The sequence below is a fragment of the Anomaloglossus baeobatrachus genome, chromosome 5 (genome assembly GCF_048569485.1).
Source record: "Anomaloglossus baeobatrachus isolate aAnoBae1 chromosome 5, aAnoBae1.hap1, whole genome shotgun sequence".
Lineage (NCBI taxonomy): Eukaryota > Metazoa > Chordata > Amphibia > Anura > Aromobatidae > Anomaloglossus > Anomaloglossus baeobatrachus.
This window is the reverse complement of record NC_134357.1, coordinates 287,813,626-287,837,680: the sequence shown is the minus strand read 5'-3', so window position 1 is coordinate 287,837,680 and position 24,055 is coordinate 287,813,626. Positions and strand designations below refer to the sequence as shown.

At 45.4% G+C, this 24,055-nt stretch overlaps 1 protein-coding gene across 4 annotated transcripts in view; it reads right to left on the bottom strand.

Moving 5' to 3' along the window:
• SEPTIN9 (septin 9) overlaps nucleotides 1-24,055 on the bottom strand; it is a 440,211-nt gene that overhangs the window by 203,101 nt on the left and 213,055 nt on the right. For all 4 annotated transcript variants that reach the window (XM_075349534.1, XM_075349538.1, XM_075349537.1 and 1 more), the window contains one exon: nucleotides 1,429-2,040. In XM_075349534.1, the coding sequence (XP_075205649.1) occupies nucleotides 1,429-2,040 (612 nt within the window). The remainder of the gene's footprint in view (nucleotides 1-1,428; nucleotides 2,041-24,055) is intronic.

Sequence of the window (24,055 nt, the reverse complement as noted above, 5' to 3'; positions counted from 1 at the left end):
GAAATTCAACATGCCCAAATGCTCTTTCCTTAAAGGGAATCTGTCAGCAGGTTTTTGCTGTGTAAGCTGAAGCCAGCATGTGGCAAGGGTTAACACAAAATGTTCAGGCATGCCTGTTTTGTCACAGTCCGATCTTTTGCTTATTTGCTATGTTTGTTTAAGCAGCAGGAATCTTATCATTACAGGACTAGAAGCTCCGATTAGTCTGACACGCCCCCTGCTGTGATTGACACCTCACAGCTCCCTGGGCTCAGCTACATGACTAAAGCTAAAAATTTAGATTGTGTCTGAACGACTGCAGCTAGTAATCTAAGTGATACACTGTTGGATTCAGAATCTCCTTGCCTACATCATGCTGCTTTCAGATCAAGTAGCAAAAACCTGCTGACAGTTTCTCTGTCAGCACAATTTCACTACTGACCCTAACTGTTTATATGTACATGTAGCTCTTTTAAAGATAAGTCCAGCAATAGCTCCACACCTTTACATAGCCAGTTAATTTCTCTATTATTAAGAAATCAGTGTTTTAATTAATAAGCAAATGAGGCCGAAGCGCTATTTGTAGATTTGAATCCTCCGTCACTCCAGCTCTATTCCACACCCTACGCTGCCTTCTCCTACTTGACTGATAGCCTCTATGGTGTGTGAGTTAAGACAAAGGAGTCATCAGTCAAGCAGGAGTAGGCGGCGCTGGGCGGGGAATAGTGCTGGAGTGGCACAGGCTTCAGATCTTCAACCTCATTGTCAAATCAATTCAAATGTTGATTTAACAGTAATGGAGGAACGAACTAGTATTGCTGGACTCGTCTTTGAAAGAGCTACATGAATATATAAATAATTTGGAGTTGAAATCCAGCTGACAGATTTCCTTTAAACTTACAATTAGGGGAGATTTAGTGGGCTCGGATACACATATTGTGTTATCGTTGGCCATTACTTTTGAAATAGTTGAATTTCGGAAAATAGTCGAATTTCTCTAATTTAGGTAGACTTACAGGTAGTAAAAATAAAACAAAAACAGTATAAATTGTACAAATTATCATAGGTTAATGCAGAAGTGAACACAATATATGTGTAATCTTTTCAGTTGCATAGCACTCACTAGATAAGATCACCCATGTCCTACTGTCTACTTCTATGTAAGGCACAGAAATAATTAATTTCATACTTCACAATTACTTTTCGATTATTATAGATACAGAAGCTGTTATTTTATACTGAATTAGTAAAAAAGAAGGGCTCCATATAGGTCTCTGGAATAGTGGCCCTCTGATGTTTGTCAAAATGTGCTGTATCTTATCTACATGTGGCTATAATGTCCTGGAGAATCCTAACCAACAATTAACACATTGTTAAGAAAATGTAGTTATTGAACTCCAAATGATACAAATAAAAAACCTTTGAAAGGTTGAAGGAGATGTCACTTACTCTCAGGGGTCCTCTGTTGAATGTCTATCTGGACAGGTTGTGGTTTGGGTTCTTGTTGATGGTGAAGCACATTGGATGTTGGAATGGAATTTTCAACTTGCTTGACTGGGAGAACCTCTGGAGATTTCGGAACCTGTATCTCAATTCGTTTGGCATTGGTTTCTTCTACTTTTCTTTGGTTTAGTTCAGGTATTTTTGAACTTGGGGACTCTCCACGGAGATCATGAGGTTTTCCCAGAGATATCTCTGGTCTTCTTGGTATGGGTTCCGGAGGTTTATGCCCAGAAAGTTCTGCTCTCTTCAAACCGAACCTTGATATTGCTGGAGCAGAATTTTCCACCTGCTTGGACGAGATGTCAATGGAAATCTCTGTTCGTCTTGACATAGGTTCTGGGTGCCGGGATCCTGACAACTCAATACGTCTTAGTGATGATTTAGGGGACCTCTGACCACCAAGATCTCCATGTCTCAATTGTGGTTCATTCCTAGTACTTGAGTCTTGGAATTTCTGTGCAACTGCACCTCTCAGCAGTGGGTTTGGGGTTCTGCGTGGTGGGATAGAGGGGTTCGGAGATTGGTCGACCTCCTCGACCTCAAACGACCTCTTCAGTGCTAAGAATAATAGAAAATCAAAATTCAATTTTTATGAAATTTCTATTAATAAGCAACATGTGGTAATAGACAAACATAAGGACTGACTCATAATTAGAAACAGAGGAATAACGCTGCTGGATACATAGGCAAGGTTCACGCCAACTTCACCATTAGTCTAAATTTTACATTAATAACGCATCTCCATCTATTTATCCATAACGCCATCCACTTTGGCTTATAGAGTTTGTACTTCCAAAAACCACTTGTTTTATGAAATAATCCTTACCAGCTGGGTTAATAGTCTATGTTCTAGAATGCAACTTAGAGCTTACAAATGCCCTAAATAGAATGACAGTCTTTAAAAGAATTCATCTATAAGTTCTACTTATATAATTTTATTTATAGTTTAATATTTTTTTAGCAAACTCTCATTTATTACATTAGCTTAATATAAATATTGGTGTCTATACAATGGGTCACAAGCAAACTTTAAGCCACATATGTACATTCGGACTATTTAGGCACCTGAAACAGGTTTTTCATGGTATTATATAAAAAGTCAATACATTTCAAAAAGATTAAATAAAGTTCTGTAGGTCACCTATTTAAAGGGTTGTAACTTTAAGGATTCATGCACATTAGCACAAGGATTATGTAGAAGTGCACACAATGATATAGTACAGAGTTATATAACATTCATCAGGTCATTTCTGCATTACTTTAAGTAAGTTCTTGGTACAAAACTCCAGGACTATTTCCTCTGGAGGATAAATGAAAAATGTCATATTGCTACGGACCAGTACTTGAAACTACTTAAGAAAATCTAGCACTAGGCAGCATATCTGCTTTTTCTCAAGTCTCAGTTAATTACAAGAAGATTTGATAGTGACCCCAAAGTCTTCTTTAGTGCCAAATGACCCTTAGTAAGAGTGAACTAAAGATCCCATGGGCCTTGGATGAAGCTAAAGTCAAAGACCCTTCTATTAAATAGTCCCACTGGGACAGTGTTACTCATTATGCACTTTGGATTACTTATTATTTTGCACACACATCCATATGGTTCTGTGTAGCCAAGAAATACATTTTCTTTTCCGTAAAGGGGACAACTCCTCTACAAGACAAATTCTTGTGGACTTTGGTGTCTACTTTTGCATTCATCACCACTGTAGGGAAAGGTATCGCTGGTGGAAATATACCTAGCGTATCAGAAGCTGGACCCACAATGATCATCAGATGGCTGGTCATGGTGGGACTATCCCTTTGTTGTATACTGTCAGAAGAAGTGTGGTGTTGGATGGATCTATAAGGATACATTCTGAGTTACCTCAAGTATTACAAACTCTTTAGCAGAAAATTCCTTTTCATCAGAACTGTAAGAAGCCGCATTGCTCTCGCCTTATGTAACAATCCATGCGTAAGCACTTCCATTTCTTTTAATTACTGAGGGATTATGGATCAGAGGAAATGTGGCTTAACTAGTTTGCTACCGGTAGGCCTGAACTTTGTAGCTGCCACAATAACATTTTCACTTTGTTTCTTTTCTGCTGACAAAGAGTAACCACATCCTACGCCCAGATGTAGCCCTCAGTTCTATACTCCTATTCATTCACCAAAGCATTCAGGAAACGGTTAACAAAAAATCCAACAGCAGCAAATCTACTTCCAGGACAAAAAGAAGGACACAAGGCCAAATGCAATAAAAAATGGAAAAAAAAAATCTGTTATATTATGGATTGAGCAGATTTTTGGGTCAGAACGGTGAGTTGTTGGAAAACCTATTACAGAATGATGACAACACATCAAGGGTCAGTCGTGAAATATATACGAGATCTAGGTACCATAGAGAAATGACTGGTTAATTAACAGATTGCAGAAAGACACATATATAGTATACACTTATAGTTGATATGACAGACCACTGCCTCTGGCCCACAAGCTTGCACATCTTCTCTCAAAAGCACACCTCACTACCTGCGCACTTGACCCCATCTCATCCCACCTCCTCCCCAGCCTCACCAGTACGCTTATCCCAGCCTTAACCCATCTTTTCAACTTATCTTTAACCTCTGGTACCTTCCCTTCTACTTTCAAACATGGAACAATCATACCCATCCTAAAGAAACCTTCCCATAGAAAGAAATTACTCTCAAAAAGAGATCTCTAGTATAATCCATCGCTTTAAAGATACGGCGTGTGGTATAGCTGGGGAGAGTTGGATGGCTCGTTGGGGAGATTAAGGATAGAATGGTAAAATAAAGAACCCCTATGTTTTGATGTTAAAAGGTTCATTTAGGGTTTTTGTTGCACAATTTGAAAACTCAATTTTGTATAATGTTGTGGCAGAAAAAATTCAAAAAAGATGAGAATTGTTAAATGTCTGAGTATGCTTTTATTTCTGTAATTACTTGTTAAGAACTCATCAAATAAATTTTGTTTAAAAAAAAAAAAAGAAACCTTCCTTCGATCCAATCTCTACTGCCAGCTATCGCTACACATCACTGCTCCAGTTCGTGTCAAAACTCCTTGAGCAGCACTTACAAGGCTGTCCATAATCTGTCTCCTCCGTATATCTCCGAACTAATCTCCCTCTACACTCCAACACGTAATCTCCGGTCCTCCCAAGATCTCCTTCTCTCCTCCTCACTCATTCGCTCCTCATCCAACTGCCTCCAAGACTTCTCACGAGCATCCCCTGTCTTCTGAAATTTGCTGCCTCATCACGTCAAATTATCTGCGACACTTGCAAGCTTTAAACGCACCTTGAAAACTCATCTGTTCAGAAATGCCTATAATCTCCAATGAACCCACCGCCTCATCACCATGCCGAAACTGCCACCTCATCATTACCCCACCTACTGTCTCCTTCCCAATATCCTATAGAATGTAAGCCCGCAAGGGCAAGGTCTTCTTCTTCCCTCCGTACGAGTCTCTCTATTGTAGCTTGTATATGTATTCTGTATGTAACCCCTTCTCATGTCCAGCACAATGGAATCAATGGTGCTCTATAAATAATAATTAATAATTATAGTAATAATAATAATAATAGTTCACAGGACCATCGCATAGGTATAGGTAACACTATTAATTAGTGTAATGACATATTGAATGAGTAATGTTGTTGATTGATGGCATAAATGAACATATTTTCAAGTCTCGTTCATCATCTTGGTCATGAGCCCGGGGAAATATTAGTAGTAGTGATGAGCGAGCATGCTTGTAACTACTCGGTACTCGCACGAGTATCGCTGTACTCGGGCTGCTCGGCGGGGACCGAGTAATCTCGCGATACTCCTGCTGTACTCGTGGTCTTCATTTCTGCATGTTGGCGCTCTTTTGAGAGCCAGCCCTCATGCAGGGATTGGCTGGCAGACCACTGCAATGCCACAGCCCTGTTAGTTGTGGAATTGCAGTGATTGGCCGGCCTGCACAGCGTGACCGAGCCTTTATACCGGCCGCGCTGTGCTCTGCTCACAGCTATCCAGACAGTCAGTGCAGGGAGAGTGTCGCTGATTCAGGGAAAGCTTTGCGGCCCTTTATAGCTTTTTCAGTTGCAGGGCTGCAAACAGTGTGACCAAAAGTCCTTCTCAGGACTATTCTAGTTGTATACAGGCAGGCAGGGTATAGCCAGGTCGGAGTACAGTAGCAGAGTCCTTCTCAGGACTATTGTTGCTATATACAGGCAGGGTATAGCCAGGTCTGAATACAGGCTAGTGACCAGAAGAGTCCTTGTCAGGACTATTGTACCAGTATACAGGCAGGCAGGCAGGCAGGGTAGTGGTGACCGTATACCAGCCTTCATCATATCTGGGGCTGGTGTACACAGTGTAAAACAGTCCAGATAGTGTCTGACTTGTCTGTAATTGTCGCTCCCCAAAAAAACCTGTTAGGTTCTTATTGCGTCCGTGCTTGGTTTTTAAAACCGCACGTGTGTGCCTGTTGGTGGCAGCGTACAGGTGCACTTGTGTGCAATTTCCACAAACTTTGATATAACGCACAAGTAGTGAATATACACGTCAGCAGTGCACAGCATTGCAAAATGCGCAAGGGCATTGGCAAGGAACAAGGAAGTGGACGTGATGGTGGTGCAGGCAGAGGCCGAGGTCGTGGGCAAGCTCTAATTTCACCACAACAAAGGGCCACATCTAGTCGCTCGCACGTCCTGTCCCAAATTCTTGGGGACCGCAGCAGTACACCGCTCTTGAACCAAGACCAGTGTCAACAGGTTGTTAGTTGGATAGCAGATAATGCTTCCAGTCAGATTGGCACCACCACAAACACTCTGTCTTCCACACGGTCAAGTGTCAGTAGCCGTGATACTGCACCGCACATTTCTGAACCTGATCCTCCTTCCTACCACCAGGCTGAGTACACGTCCTCCTCGGACATTAATGATCCCACACTTGGACACTCGGAAGAGCTGTTCACGTTTCCATTCACACATTCTGGCCTCTCGCCAGCTCATATTGAAGTGGGTCATGAGGAGATCGTCTGTACAGATGGCCAAATATTTGAGCAGCCACGCTCTCACGAAGTTGGCAACGTGTCTCAACAAGTGGTGGACGATGATGAGACACAATTGTCAGGAAGTCAGGAGGAGGAGCAGGGTGCGGAAGAGGAAGACGACGTGGTGGATGATCCAGTAACTGACCCAACCTGGCAGGAGGATATGCAGAGCGAGGACAGCAGTGCACAGGGGGAGGGAGGCGTAGCATCACAACAGGCAGTAAGAAGCAGGGTGGTGGCCCCAGGCAGAAGTCAGGCAACCGTTCCCCGGAACAACACGACGACACAAGGTGCCTGTACAAATGTTAGGTCTTCCCGAGTCTGGCAGTTTTTTAAGTTGGATCCAGATGATTCAAAAAAGGCCATTTGCAACACCTGCCGTGCCAGCATCAGCAGGGGTACCAAAACTAGCAGCCTGACCACCACCAGCATGATCAGGCACATGTCAGCCAAGCACCCGACTTTGTGGGAAGTACAACAGAGTCGAGGAGCAGTGCTTGCTGATGTCACTGCTACGTCTTCGCTGGTTGTGCATGCGAGCTAATCCCCTGTCCATGCTGCCTGCGAACAAGCCTCCTCCACTCCTGCACCTGCAGTTGCCTACGCAGAAAGAACACCATCATCAAGCACGTCCTTGTCCCAGCGCAGCGTTCAGTTATCCATTCAGCAAACCTTTGAACGCAGGCGCAAATACACTGCCAACACCCCACATGCCACAGTTCTAAATGCTAACATTTCGCGACTGCTTGCGCTGGAAATGTTGCCTTTTAGGCTGGTGGAGACAGAAGCATTCCGTGACCTGATGGCGGCAGCTGTCCCACGTTACTCGGTCCCCAGCCGCCACTATTTCTCCCGGTGTGCCGTCCCCGCGTTGCATAACCACGTGTCACAAAACATCACACGTGCCCTGAACAACGCTGTTTCACCCAAGGTCCACCTAACCACAGACACGTGGACAAGTGCTTGTGGGCAAGGCCGCTACATCTCGTTGACGGCACACTGGGTTAATATTGTGGAAGCTGGGACCCAGTCTGAGCGAGGGATGGAACACGTCCTTCCCACACCAAGGTTTGCAGGTCCTACCTCAGTCAGTGTTTCACCCACACTCTACAGCTCCGGAATGTCATGCTCTTCAGCCTCCTCCTCCTCCTGCGCATCCTCATCCACTGTACCCTCCACACCAGTCACAAGCTGGAAGCACTGCAGCACTGCCTCGGCGAAGCGGCAACAGGCTGTGCTGAAGCTAATCTGCATAGGTGACAAACCCCACAATGCAGAAGAGCTGTGGACAGCTCTGAAACAGCAGGCAGATCACTGGCTCACACCTCTGAACCTAAAGCCAGGAAAGGTCGTGTGTGACAATGGCCGGAACCTGGTGGCGGCTTTGAGGCGAGGCCAGCTGACACATGTTCCATGCGTGGCCCATGTGCTCAACCTCGTAGTTCAGCGGTTTCTAAAGTCATACCCAGAGCTGTCTGATCTGCTGGTAAAAGTTCGCCGCCTGTCTGCACATTTTCGAAAGTCACCTACTGCTTCAGCCGGCCTTGCCGGCTTTCAGCGCAGTTTGCATCTTCCGGCTCACAGACTGGTGTGTGATGTCCCCACGCGTTGGAATTCAACTCTGCACATGTTGGTCAGGATATGTGAGCAGAAGAGGGCAGTTGTTGAGTACCTGCATCACCTAAGCCGTCGGGAAATGGGTCAAACTCCACACATAACACCTGAGGAGTGGAGATGGATGTCAGACCTATGTACCATCCTCCAAAACTTTGAGGACTCCACCAAGATGGTGAGTGGTGATGACGCCATTATTAGCGTCACCATACCGCTACTCTGCCTTCTAAAACGGTCTTTGCTGAAAAACAAACATGATGCATTGCAGGCGGAGCGTGATGAGTTGCAGCAAGAAACAGTAGTGGGTGTGGGTGATGATAACACACAGCCCAGCCTCGTCTCATCACAACGTGCAGTGGAGGACTATGACGAGGAGGAGGATGAAGACATGGAGCAACTCTCCGGCCAAATTGAGGATATGACATGCACACCAGTCATATCCTCGGTTCAGCGTGGCTGGCCAGAGGACAGGGTAGATGAGGAGGAGGAGGAGGAGGAGGAGGAGGAGGACAGCATGTTCAGTCATCTTGTTGGTCAGGCTACTGAAGTCCTGGCTGTTAAGAGTCTGGCGCACATGGCTGACTTTATGGTAAGCTGCCTGTCTCGTGACCCTCGCGTTAAGAACATCTTGGCCGACAATCATTACTGGTTGGTAACACTGTTAGACCCACGCTACAAGGAGAACTTTTTGTCTCTTATTCCCGTGGAGGAGAGGTCAACCAAAATGCAGCAGTTCCGGAAGGCCATAGTCACGGAAGTAGGCAAAGCATTCCCCTCACAAAACGCTAGCGGCATAGGTCATGAATCAGTGGACAACCGAGGCGTACAGCCGAGAGAGGCACAAGTCCAATCCGCCAGAGGTAGGGGAACAGTCTTTAAGATGTGGGACAGTTTTCTCAGCCCCTCACGTACCACAGCCCCTGAGGTGCGGGGTAGTGCCACAAGAAATCCTAAGTTTGCCCAGATGCTGAAGGAGTACCTTGCAGATCGAACAACTGTACTCCGACATTCCTCTGTGCCTTACAATTATTGGGTATCCAAGCTGGACACGTGGCATGAATTGGCTCTCTACGCCTTGGAAGTCCTGGCCTGCCCTGCTGCTAGCGTTTTGTCAGAGCGTGTTTTTAGTGCCGCAGGTGGAATCATTACAGATAAACGCACCCGCCTGTCAACTGAAAATGCTGACAGGCTGACTCTGATCAAGATGAACAAGGGTTGGATTGGGCCAGACTTCACCACACCACCAGCAAATGAGAGCGGAATTTAAAGTTTGCCATGTACCTCCACTCACCCATGGGTACACACTTCTGGACTTTGGATAATCGCTGGACTGCTCCTCCTTCTCCTCATGCGCCACCATGATGATGACCGTTACAAATTGCAATACTTAGGCCTTTGTTTCAGGTAAATTTTTTCGCCCATTCTTTGCAGAATGGACATTACAACGACAGGAGACCCGCTCCTTTGCAATGGGAACAATGTTTTTAGGCCCTCATGCACGTCTCTACCCAGGGACAACGTGGAGCCTCCCAATTTTTGGCTGCCCTGCCTAAGGGCTATACTACAATAGACCCACTTCCTTACAATGGGCACTTCAGGTTTACAGGCCATCATGCACGTCTCTATCCAGGGACAATGTGGAGCCTCCCAATTTTTGGCTGCCCTGCCTAAGGGCTATACTATAATACACCCACTTCCTGACAATGGACACTTAATGTTTTGAGGCCCTCATGCACGTCTCTACCCAGGGACAACGTGGAGCCTCCCAATTTTTGGCTGCCCTGCCTAAGGGCTATACTATAATACACCCACTTCCTGACAATGGACACTTAATGTTTTGAGGCCCTCATGCACGTCTCTACCCAGGGACAACGTGGAGCCTCCCAATTTTTGGCTGCCCTGCCTAAGGGCTATACTACAATAGACCCACTTCCTTCCAATGGGCACTTCAGGTTTACAGGCCCTCATGCACGTCTCTATCCAGGGACAACGTGGAGCCTCCCAATTTTTGGCTGCCCTGCCTAAGGGCTATACTACAATAGACCCACTTCCTTACAATGGGCACTTCAGGTTTACAGGCCATCATGCACGTCTCTATCCAGGGACAATGTGGAGCCTCCCAATTTTTGGCTGCCCTGCCTAAGGGCTATACTACAATAGACCCACTTCCTTACAATGGGCACTTCAGGTTTACAGGCCCTCATGCACGTCTGTATGCAGGGGCATTGGTGAACCTCACAATTTTGGACTGCCCTGGCAAAGGAAAATACTACAAAGACTCACTTCCTCAAAATGGGCACATTAGACTCAGAGGCCTTTATGTACGTCTCTTCTCAGGGACATCGGAGTGCCACACAATGTTTTCACGTAAAATCTTTCATGTATTAATCTCAAAAAGTAACATACACCAGCTCTATCTCACTATTGGGTATGTGCCCTTAACATTTCCGCCATGAAAAATCATTTTGGGGTCATTTTGGAAGGTTTTCTGGTGAGTCCGTAAAAATGGCGTAAAACGCGGACAAAATTGTTCACAGCTGTGACTTTTCAGTGATAAATGCTTCAAGGGGTCTTCCCCATGCTGTTGCCATGTCATTTGAGCACTCTTCTGAGACTTTTGTGACATTTTTAGGGTTTCTCCATGCTGCCGGGGGGTCATTTCACAAAAATACTCGGGTCTCCCATAGGATAACATTGGGCTCGTTGCTCGGGCCGAGTACACGAGTATCTTGGGAGGCTCGGCCCGAGCTTCGAGCACCCGAGCTTTTTAGTACTCGCTCATCACTAATTAGTAGTGTTGACTGTAGTGCTAAGCTCCCATGACAGAAACTAAGTCCTGTTTACACTCTGAAAAAGCCTGGTAATATCAAACTGTCCCAATCTCATACATTAAACCCCCCACCACTCCAGGGTTGACAGGTCCCTTTCTACTATTTGTGGTGCTTATGACCGCAATTACTTGCCAGAGATGTGATGTCATTATCGAGAGCACGTTACTCCTGCAGCCAATGATTGATTCCCTCATCAAATCTTACTTTTTACGGATTTCAGGTGAATATGTCCTTTTTCCATCCGGCAGTGTTTTTATTAGGTAATGAATATGTCTTATTTTCTAGATAGATGGTGTTGGCACTTTCATGTTCCTGCCAGGCCTAAGAAGGATCTCTTCCTGATGACTTCACTAAATGGAAGCTTAGTAGTAGAGTAATGTGCCTGACGTAGATATTTTGGAGTTTCAAAACGTTGAACTCTCAACCTTGCCTGTTACCCAATAAAAGGAATCACGTGAACAACAAACCTTCCACTAAATAGAAATTTTTGAGGTCAAAGGAACTTTTGAGAGACCACCAGTAAATACTCTGTGGTAAGAGAATTAGAATTTTCTCCTTTGAAGAACTAAACAAATTAACTGTAGGTAAATAATATATAAAAGTTTCCTGAGTACAGTACGTCCGGGAACATTCTGCTAACCATTATAAAAGGAAAAAATGATAATAAAATATCATGACTTTACTGCAGAAATGAAATGAATGAACTTGAAGACTTAACTAGGCCTCTAAAGCAATGGCAAAAATTAGAGAGGTTGTTTAGATGTGTTTTTCATGCAATTCTATAAAAGTACTCCAAAGCTCCACCAATTACCCGTCATGACGGGCCTAGGCAATGTTTCCCATGCCGGTCATGTCATCAGAGCTGTATGTGAAGGGGCTAGCTGACTTCTGATTTCAATATCTAAATCAGCCCCCTTCTTAGGGCTCACTCACAAGAGCATATAACACGGCCAAGTGCTATTCAATGTTTTAGGACTCGGACCAATGTTATACTATGGGGACAGTGCAGATCTGTGATTTTTTTTTTAATGCAAATTCGGACAGTCTCCAGGAATAAGGTTAAAAAGGACACATCGGTAGAGGTCTTGTAACAAAAGTGCATTAGTAAATTACATAGCACTGAATTTGGAATGCACATTTTTTTGTAAGACGACAAACACTAAAATACAATAGTTGCTTCTTAAAGTGGACCTGCCACATAATAGTCTGCTATTAAATATACTCCTCAACATTGAAATTGCAGCACGAAGAAGGAAAAGCATCTTGGAAATTGATAGACATGTTGATTATATACAAATGATGAATTAATGGATACAACATTTTCAAAACATCTTAATTTAGTCAATATTGAGTATGAGTGCCATACACAGACATGCACGGACTTAAACATCTTGGCTGCTATCAATCAATGAGGTTACTAATGGTTGTCTAAGCAATTTTCTGCCACACTGAATGAACTTGGGCCCACAAATCATCAAGATCTGCTGCTGATAGCTTCTTTTGCCACCGTAATCCCAAGAGTAGGACCAGTGTGACATTCCCTTATGAAAGCCTCTTCATGGTATTGCCCATGTGGTCTCCAAACCAATTTCTGGCTATCATTGCATTCAAGACAAATGTTGGACTCATCACTGAAAAGGATAGACCTCCATTTCATCCTCCATTGCTGTCTTACTCCGCACCATGATAGCCTTTGAGACCATTGGCAAGATGTTCAAGAAATGCCATTTTGTAACACAACAATGATAGCCTACAAATTGCGTATGCTAGTGTAATGCGGGCTTCACACAGTACGATCTATCGTGCGATTGCACGAGCGATCGTACCAGCCCCCGTCGCAGGTAAGCTGAGTTCATCGTTCCCGGGGTGTCATACGGAGCGATGTGTGCTGCCCCAGGTATGATGAACAACCGGCGCCATTAAGAATAAATATTTTTTTAAAAAATAAGTGACGAGTACACGATTCACGATTTGTGAGCGATTCTGCATCGCTCGGAGGTGTCACACGAAACGACGTCGCAAGCGATGCCGGATTTGCGTCACAAAAACCGTGACCCCAACGATGCATCACGAGATAGCTCGTCTCGTGTGACGCCCGCATTATTGTCATTGGTTAGCAAGTGCACAGAGAGCTGCAAGCAGCAAATCTTGATGATGTGCTCAAGTGCATTCAGTGTGTGTGACGCTAGTCACTAATGACAAGTCCTGAGGCAGGGTAGTCAAACATTAAGGGTTCAGCTACCAGGGGAGCACGTCAAGGATTAAGGGGATAAACAGAGGCGTAGTCAGGTCACAGTTTGGAGTAGGAAAACCTGGAGAATAGCAGATCAGAGCAAAGGGACAAGGCAAATGCAAGGTCAGTCGAGGTCCATAGTCTGGCAGCAATAGATCAGAATGCAGAACTCAGACCAACTAAGCCAACAAGCACCACTGAGCAGAATGCTGCAACTGGCAGTGTTCTGGGATTAACTGCTCAGCTAAGTAGCTGGACAATCACAGAAAACAGGGAACACTATCTATAACATTTTCCTATCTCAGTTATGGGAAAGTCTTCACTGAATACAGATTTTACCTCTGAACTGAGAATTGTGATAATGACTAAGTAATTGTGGCAGAGAAATAAATAAATGTGTATTATTCATTTATGAAATAAAAATTAAAACAACAGTTACGCTTTAGGTTTTCCTGCCATTTCCCTCCTTCTCTTGCTGTATAAATCCAGACCTGTCATTGAAAGAAGAGGTGGGCAGGGCTTCAGACAGGGAGAGCAAGCAGGTGGAAAGGTGTACTTAAATGATTAGCACTGAGCGACTGTGCTGGGTTTGAACATTCATCCTGTGCTCAGAGTCCCTTTGACATGTATGGTATTGTAGATAGCTCAGTTTGTTGATTTCATTGCATGTAAGAAATGTCCTTACAGTGGTCCATACGGTGAAAGATCAACCACTGAAATGTAAATTCTGCATATAAATTATTATAATGAGAAACATAAACAATCAAACATGAGGAATATCAACACATTTTTAATTATCTCCCCACCATGTCCTAATATGTGGACATGTTTTATTAATTTAATTTTCATTGACTGTACTATGGTTGAAAGGATAGCCAACTGAAATACTGCATTGAGACGAGTCTAAAAATGTATCACGTGCAAGCATCAAAGCTAAAGCATAGAGAACAGTTCACACCTTATTTGAACTACATGATCTGGAAACTATGTTGAAAAATCAATAATAATGTTACCTAATAATACCTCTAAAGGGCCATTTACACGCTGCGACATCGCTAACGATATATCGTCGGGGTCACGGTGTTTGTGACGCACATCCGGCGCCGGTAGCAACATTGCAGCGTGTGACAGGCTGGAGCGACCTTAAACGATCGCAAAAGAGGCAAGAATCATTTGTCTGAGAGAGGTCGTCTATTTATAAAAAATCGTTGTCTGGTTAGTAGCGATGTTGTTCCTCGTTCCTGCGGCATCACACATCGCTATGTGTGACACCACAGGATCGACGAACATCTCCTTACCTCCGTCCACCGGCAATGAGGAAGGAAGGAGGTGGGCGGCATGTTCCAGCCGCTCATCTCCGCCCCTCCTCTGCTATTGGACGGCTGCCGTGTGACATCGCTGTGATGCCGCACAAACCGCCCCCTTAGAAAGGAGGCAGTTCGCCGGCAACAGTGACGTCGCAGGGAAGGTAAGTCCGTGTGACGGGTGTTAGCGATGTTGTGCACCACGGGCAGCGATTTGCCCGTGACGCACAACTGACGGGGGCGGGTATGCTCTCTAGCGATATCGGTACCGATATTGCAGCGTGTAAAGTACCTTTAAGTCTAACAAAATGTAAGAGGCAATCAATTTTTTAACCACCGAATTGAGAAACTCGTCACCTGACCTTGCACCTGACCATGCATCAAGCATCTACGCTAGACCGCTACCTACTAGTTTCAAGCTGATTTCATCAATAAATGTTTAAAGGGGTTATCCACTACTAGGACAACCACTTCCATATGTTTCCCCCAGGTAAACTGAAAAAGCCTATACTCACCTACCATACCGGCACTGTTCCAGTGGTGTCCGGACTTGCGTTCCCAGTGTTCATGTGACGTCAAGCAAGCCCCGCATCCAATCATCGCTGGCTTCGGTCTCCCTGCCTTCGGACACAGGAGTAACCAACAGTTGCAGCGCTCACCTCCTGTTCATTAACTGATTTGGTTTGAAGGCGGGGAGACAGAAGCTGGGGGTGATTGGACATGGGGTTCCCTTGACGTCACAATGTCATATCGGCCCTATGCATGTGAGAGGTACGGGAGGTTAGTATAGGCTTTTTTATTTTATCTGAGTGAAACATGTGGAATCAAAAGTGGTTGTTTTAGTAGTGGACAACCCCTTTAAAGTTATCAAACGAGCAGAAATTCTGATACTCAAGAGTTTAACTATAGTCAGCGGAAAGGTAGCAGTAGGGCCAGAGACTCTGCCACCAGTTTATAGGTAAAGCATGGTAAGAGGGGAACCTTTTACAGATTTTATGCTGGGGCCAAGGAGCTTCACGTTATGCCTAATATTCTGATGATAATGGCATGTATTTGGAGGTTCTAAGGTTGGAACATCTACTGACTGCCAGAACCTGTGTTCTGATTACCCCATCGAATGGAGTGGCAGTGACACATATTCAATGCTACAATGTTCAACATTTTGCTACACTCTGAGCAGAACAGAAGTGCTCATTCACGACTACAGATAAGGCCATAACATCTTGAATAACTGTACATTTATAGGTAATGGATAATTTTATTTTCCAAGTCTTATTTATAAACTAACCATTAAAATATACTGCAAATTTGATAGTCTGGCAATTTTCGGTGATATTGAGTTTGACATAGTCCAATGCTCTCAACCACAGAATGCTGAAAATCATTAGTACTTGTCATTCAAATGGCTAATCCAAATATCTATTGCGGTTTCTTGATGGACATTTACACTACTATGCAAAAGTTTTAGGTAGGTGTGGAAAGTGACTGAAAGTGGAAATCGTAAGATGTGCATCCGTACCATCCAGCTCAGAAATAATAGAACCCAACTACACCCATCTATTGTTCGGAGAAGCCTGGACAGAAGTGGTCTAATGGAAGAATTGTGATCAAAAAGCCGTATCTTTGACATGGAAACAAGACCAAGTGAGTCTAATGCGATGAATAAAAATGTCAGCAGGTGCTATGGACTGACCAGTTAAAGTTTGAACTATTTGGCTGTAACAGAAAGTACTGTATTTTCCAGTTTGTAAGACGCACTTTTTTCCCTCCAAAACTGGGGGAAAAATGGAGCGGCATCTTACAAATCACATATGGCTTGGTTTGTAAGACGCACGTGCCGCCTCCGCAGCCATTTTCTTGAAGTCCATCGCGTCAACGGACGGCGATTCAATGGAGCCTGCAGTCCACTGGCAGATCAATGGCGCTTGCCGCCACGACACCAGAGCCCGTAGTATCGCAGACCCTCTGCTGCTGCACACTGACCCTTTTGAGCTGTGACAATACCTCCTCCGAGGTCGCTGACAGATCAATGGTGCCGCTGCCGTGACACCCCACGAGCCCGCAGTATTGCCGACCCTACCCACACTGACCCTCTTGAACCACGACATCCCCTCCTCCAAACTCACAGCATCGCCGACCCTCCTGAGCCACGACACTCACTCCTCCGAGCCCGCAGCATTGCTGACCATTCCTCATGTGATCTTCCTGAGCCACTCCACCACCACCACTCCACCTGGTGAGCTAATATAAGAGGCCCTAGGATTATAAGATGGAGCCTGATTTTAACAGTAAAAATGATCTGAACAGTGAAGCCAGGTGGAGCTTTCTTGCAGGTTTTGGGCTGTATTACAGCAAATGGAGTTGGAGATTAGGTGAGAATTAATGGTGTCATCAATGCTGAGAAATACAGGCAGATACCTATCCATCATGCAATACCATCAGAGTGGTGTATGATTGGCTCCAAATTAATGTATAGCAGAACAAAAACCCCAAATGTACAGCCAATATCACTAAGAACTATATAGTGCAAAGAAGAGCAATGAGTCCTGGAAGTGATATGTCCCCTATATAGTGATGATATGGCCTCCTACAGACAAGGATTTGTGCAAACCTTCATCCATAGACGATCTGGGGTTAGTTCTCCAAGATATTTGGAACAACTTCTCTGCCTACTTCTTTCAAAAAATATCTACAAGTGTACTTAAAAAGAACTGATGATGTTTGTCACACCAAATACTGATTTTAGATTTTTCTTATGTTCATTTAGTTTCTATTTTGTTACAGTAACTAGTAACACTTCTATTTGTGGAAGCATTCTTACAATGCGATATTTTTCCACCCCTGCCTAAAGCTTTTGTTTATGACAGGAAGACCACCTTTGGTACAATGTCGGTAGAATCTATGGAAAGGATTTATGGTCACTACTTCAACCAGTAATTCCAAGATTGATGCTATTGCTAACTTGTTGGTGAGCAGAATTACTTAAAGGGGTTGTGTCTTCTTCTTAAAATGGTTAAAATTGCAAAGTGCTTGTAAAAACAAAAATTTTGCAATTTACCTCTTTGTTCTAAAAAATGGTGGTATTTTTTATTTTATGGTTTACTGGTCAAGGCTTAAGCCTGCTTTACACATTGCAATTTCGCATACGATATCGTATGCGATTTGCAACGCCCCCATCGTATGTGTGGCACGTTCAATTTGTTGAATGTGCCACACAAACGATTAACCCCCGTCACACGTACTTACCTTCCACACGACCTCTGTAATGGCCTGCCTGGATCCACAGACTCAGATGGCCTGTAATGGGGAGGCTAGAGGGAAGCCACCCACTAAGCAGGACCCCCAGAACCCTGAAACCCTTTAACCCCTATACAGGGATTTGGAATTACACAGGGCAATGGAGATCACTACCTGTGGAAGGCTGCAGTCCAATGAGAGTAGTAGTCAGCCAGGGTCAAACCAGGAATAGCAGAACAGGGACAGAATCGGCAGGCAAAGACGTAGTCAGCAAACGAGGCAGAGGTCAAATCCAGATCGGGCAGAGGTACAAAACGGTAGGCAGGAGGGTAGTCAAAAACACACAGAAATCAGCACACAGGAATCACCAAACAGAACAGGACGTAACAGGAGCCAGAAAAATCAGAACTATCTCTGGCAGTGGTCATGTGACAGGAGGGGGAATAAGAAGGGTGTGGTGTCTTCCCATTGGCTGCAGGTGAAAGTTGGCAACTTCAGCCGGAAGACACACGCCACCTACAGTCAGCCAGTGGTACTGCAGGCTCCAGGGAAACCCAGCCTAGTGGATGAGCGGAGCCTGCGCTCCGCAGAGCCACGGGCACCAACTCCTCTCCCACCACCAGCACCACCCACGGCGGGAACACGGCGCCGCTCGGCGACCGGAGCAGAAGTCGCCGGAGCAGACTCCGTTGGCGACGTAACAGTACCCCCCTCCACGAGGGGCCTCCGGACCCTCAAAACCCGGCTTGCAAGGAAATCTGAGGTGAAACCGCCGGACCAGACCCTTAGCATGAATATCGCTCGCAGGAACCCATGGCCTCTCCTCAGGGCCGTAACCCCTCCAATGCACCAAATACTGTACCGCCCCCCTGACAATACTGGAATCAAGTATTCTCTGCACCTCATACTCCAAGTTACCTTCAATCAAAACAGGAGGAGGGGGGGCACTGACCGGGTGAACGGGGACACGATATAGCTTGAGGAGGGACTTATGGGATACATTCGCTATCTTAAAGGATGGGGGAAGTTGCAGGCGGGGGAATAAGAAGGGTGTGGTGTCTTCCCATTGGCTGCAGGTGAAAGTTGGCAACTTCAGCCGGAAGACACATGCCACCTACAGTCAGCCAGTGGTACTGCAGGCTCCAGGGAAACCAAGCCTAGTGGATGAGCGGAGCCTGCACTCCGCAGAGCCACGGGCACCAACTCCTCTCCCACCACCAGCACCACCCACGGCGGGAACACGGTGCCACCTGGCGACCGGAGCAGAAGTCGCCGGAGCAGACTCCGTTGGCGACGTAACAACCTCGATGTGGGTGGCGCACGTCCACTTCCTGGAGTGGCAGGGACGTTCGACGTCACATCGACGTCACGCGGCAGCCTGCCAATAGAAGCGGAGGGGAGGAGCTGAGCGGCACGTAAACATCCCGCCCACCTCCTTCCTTCCGGCAGGAGCCGCAGGACGTAGGTAAGATCTGTTCATCGTTCCCGGGGTGTCACACACTGCGATGTGTGCTACCCCGGGTACGATGAACAATCTGACGTGCAATTCTAGAGAAAGGTATGATGTGTATGCGATGAACGTTTTAACGTTCAATCACAATCGCACGTATCTGTCACACACTGCAATGTACCTTACGATGCCGGATGTACTTCACTTACGACGTGACCCAGCCGACACATTGTAAGATACATTGCAGCATGTAATGCGGGCTTTAGTTTACAGGCCACCTCTGGTGTCTGAGATTGCCTGGTTTCCTAGACAAGAAGCGAGTGTTTGTTCTGGATCCAGCCAACTTCTGCACCATTGTACTTCGCTGATGTTTCAAACAGGCAATGATGCCTCAACTAACAGTATTGGGGAGTGCAGAGATCAGACCAACAGCGTTGACTTTGCTCTGATCTGAATTGTAAGTATTCAATAGCACACCACTCCCGGCAGGCAGGAAGCTTGAAGGCAGAAAAGCGGTGTGCTCCTGAAAACCGAAGATTAAGACATTTTAAAGGCCATTGGCATGAATAGATACCAACAGGCAAAGAGTGGGCTGTAAATAGAAGATGAAGTTAGAGGGTTAAATAATGTTGGTGTAGCTAATTTGATATAAGCAATATACAAATGAGAGAAATTTCAATTAACCATCTATATTCTTAAAGGGGTAAAAGTCTGCTGTAACTCTTTGTATCTGCAGTGTCCGCCCTGCGAGGATTCTCAGGTGCTGGTGCCGAGAGAGGGTGGTCATGTGACTAGAAGTATTCAATTTGCCTACTTCCTGTTACATTCCAACTAGACATATCCAACCTTGGTCAATTCACTGGAATTGATCGAGGCTGCGCATGTCTAGTCGGCATATGACTGCAGGTATGCAAATCGCATACCTTTGGTCATGCGCCCAACGCTGCTGGTGCCACAGAATCCTCACAGCACGCAATACTCATGCTATGAGTATTTACTTGTACACTATGGGGTGCTTTACACGCTGCGACATCACTACCGATATATCGTTGGGGTCACATCGTTAGTGACGCACATCCGGCGCCGGTAGCGACATTGCAGCGTGTAACACTAATGAGCGACGATCAACGATCGCAAAATCGTTCCAAAACGGTGATCGTTGACACGTCGTTCATTTCCTTAATATCGCTGCTGCCACCGGTACGATCTTGTTCGTCGTTCCTGCGGCATCACACATCACTATGTGTGGCACCGCAGGAACGACGAACATCTCCTTACCTGTGACCACTGGTTAGCGATGATTTAAACTGAATATTTCCTTTATTTGGTGCTGCTTCACGGATTCTAGAATAGTATTTATTTTTCTTTTCTGCTCCTACATTTTAAAGTTATGCTTTCCAGTAATAATGACACATTTTTTTTTCTTCAACCAACCGGGTGTATACTAGACAACTTCTGGGTGGGTATTTGAATTTTCTCCTCTGATGCTGGCCAGTCAAAACATAGCCATGCCCACCAAGATGTTTTGTGGTATACTCCCAAGTCGTTGAAGGGAAAATATGGTTTGCTTTATTATGCCCTAAAGGTGTGGGGGGGAGGAACGCAGAATAAATGAGAAACTGTTCCAAAATCACTGGGGCAATGACAACTAGAGGAGGTACTCAGTTAAAGGACCCAGTGAAAGGTTCTCTTCAAGTTGACCATACACATGAGATTCATTTTGAAAAGTGATTAACACTCTTCTTTGACAGCAAATGTCATTCTACTCTTACATAGTGGTTTATGGGGAAACAGATGGGGAGCATGGGACACACATCTTATATGGTCACTTATAATCTTCATGCAAATCAGATCAAAGTACTGGAAGATCCCATGAGTGGCCCAAGGGTCAAGAATCCAATTTCCCACATCTCTAGTTCTCTCGATTAACAAATTAAGCATGTATGTGCATACGGTGGGAATAAAACTAATGCTGAAATAGAGTGTATTAGGGCTGAAAAGTAAAAATGTTACTTTTGGCATTCATTGATAAACTGTTTATTTCCTTTTATTTGCAATGAAGTTGTATTATATGATGGTGTTGTGAACTAAATAAAAGTTTTTCATTATAACTTTAATTTTGCAAGGCTCATATTTCATGTTTCTATTTAATCTGCAATCCTCAAATGTGTACATTGAATGGTCAGGGCTAAAATGCAAATTCTGAATTTCTCCCCCCTCATTTTCCATGTCCTATTGATGATACTGATGTCTTCTAATGTGGCAGAGGAGCCCTTTGACCCCATCAGATGTCATGGCCTCCATGTGACTGCTGTCTCCTCACCCCCTACAGCTACACCCCTGCCTGTGTTAGAATCATTGCGCTTCCTTGACTAGTTGATGGCTGTTTGATATGCAAACCGCACAATACATTAGTTAGGCAGTGGACTCAGAATCCTCCAGTCTGTTTATTATGCAGCTGTACATGTCTATGCATAGAGAATTTTTGGCCTTCATGTCAATCCCACAATAATAAAAGCCCTTATCAGTGGCCAGATGCTGCTCAGTCTTCCTATGATAACTGTACAATAAGGGTGGGGACTCGGGAGGTATCCTGTCACTTCCCCCTTCCAACTTTTTGATGGATTGGACGAATACAGAGAGCCAATTGTGCTTGAATATGTAAGTCATATCAATGGCACAATGTGTATATCTGCATGTCTTTGTATTACCCTCCAGACTCACTGTACCATCAGAGCTACTTTTATATTATTTTATGTAATTGGACTGTATATAAAGTACATTTTATCTCAGGCTATATACAACTGGGGGGAACCTCTGTCTCCCCCGCCCCCTTGCACTGTCTTCCTTGTGCAATGTCTCGCCACCCCCCATACGCTATTCCCCCCTGTGCGCTATCACCCTCCCGTGTTCTGTTTTCCCCCTGTGCTCTATTTCCCTGCCCCTGTGTGTACCTTTTCCAATCCCAGTGCGCTGTCTCCCCTTCCTGTGCGTTCACCCCTCCCTATACGCTGTCACCCCCATACGCTGTCTCCACTGTGCGCTGACACCCTGTGCTGTGTCTACCTCGTGCACTGTTCCCCCCCACCGTGTGCACTCTTTCCCATCCCTGTGCGCTGTCACCCCTCCCTGTGCAGTGTCACCTCCATGCGCTGTCCCCACTGTGCTCTGCCCCCACTGTGCTCTGCCCCTCCCGTACTGTTTCCACCCTCTGCGCTGTTTCCCCCACTGTGCGCTTTCTCCCCCCCTCGAGCACTGTCTCCATCTCCCTGTGTACACTCTTTCCCACCCCTGTGCACTGTCACCCCCATGCGCTGTCCCCCCTGTGCGCTGCCCCTCGTGTGCTGTTTCCACCCTATGCGCTATTTCCCCCACCGTGCACTCTCTCCCCCCCTCGAGCACTGTCTCCCTCCCCCTCTAAGCACTGTTTCCCTCATTGCACAGGGTACGGAGGGAGAAACTGCACAAAAAAGACCGTTACACAGGACCCCATACACCAGTAAGCGGTGCGGACAGTGACCCGGCTGGTGGGTGGGCCCCTCATTTGTCCAGGACAACTAGCACTTGCCCGGGTGTGCCGGGTAGTGACGCCAGCCCTGCCGATAAATGCCACATTTCTGAGAACCTATCAGCCAAATCTGCATACTTTTTCATATGTAAGAAGTGGTATGGCTGCATAACGCCTAATATAAATGCTACTTTTTTTTTTCATAGATTCAATGTACCAGTCATGAGAAATCTAGGATAGTAGCCATATGCAAGCCTGGCTGAAAGTTCACTGGTGGTGTGTCACATAGATTGCTTCTTCCATGCCCTAAGTGCACTGACTGACTGATTTGCTTATGACTTTGCTCCATTTCTCATGCCAGGTGTCGCACCCCAACCATTCAGATATTGATGACCTACCTTAAGGATAGGTCATCAATAAAAAGTAGTGGCCAACTTTTTCAATTTTAATGGTTATTTTCCATTGTCAGTATTTTTCGACAGTTAGGGAAGAAAACTTACTTCGCCTTTTGACACATACAAGCATCCGCATGTCTTAATAACACAATGCTGTAGGATGAATTTTATTCATAATATTTGAGTAATCATAATTATGACCTACATAAATCAAGTTCTAACATTTAGTATTTCCTACTTGAAAGGAAACCCATCACGCGATTCATGTTCCCCAAACCAAAGGCAGAATGAATCAGAGCCTGGATTGCAGCCAGGTGTATTTTCCTCTGAAATGTTTCAGCTTTTCAAAGAAAGCATAGTTTGAAAATCCAGTACGGGAACATAGGAATCAATGAGGCTTTTCCCAGCCCAGGTAAGTGACCACTCTCTATCTGTAGGAGAGATCGGTCAATCACATGCTACGGCGCTGGGAGAAGCCCTCCCGGGGGTAGCGCCGCAACTAGTCTTGTCAGTTCCTATTGTTCCCTGCCAGATCATCTAACCATATTTTCTCTTAAACACAGGAGCCTTTCACAGAAAAATATACAGTCCAGTGTCTGAATCATGCTGGTGTAGAAGGTGGGCTTGCCCTGTACCAGTTATGTTACTCTGTATGTTGTGCTGCTAGCTGAGTGTAAGTTCCTGATACAGTAGAGTTGGTACCAAAGGCGCCACCTACTGGTTGGGCTGCGATAGCAGCAGAATGGAAGAGATAGGGTTAAAGGAGAAGTGACAACTGCAGGAAAGAGGATGGTTCGGAGGTCTTAAGAGGAGACAATGTAGAATAGGGTTCGAGTGTGAGAAGATGTGGCCTCAGTGTCAGTCAAGGAACCCTGAGGTAACCTCAAGAGGTCCGTAGCCTACGGCTCACCCCGGCAGGCTTAGAGGGTCAACCTGCTAGAGAGCCGCCAGGGACCAG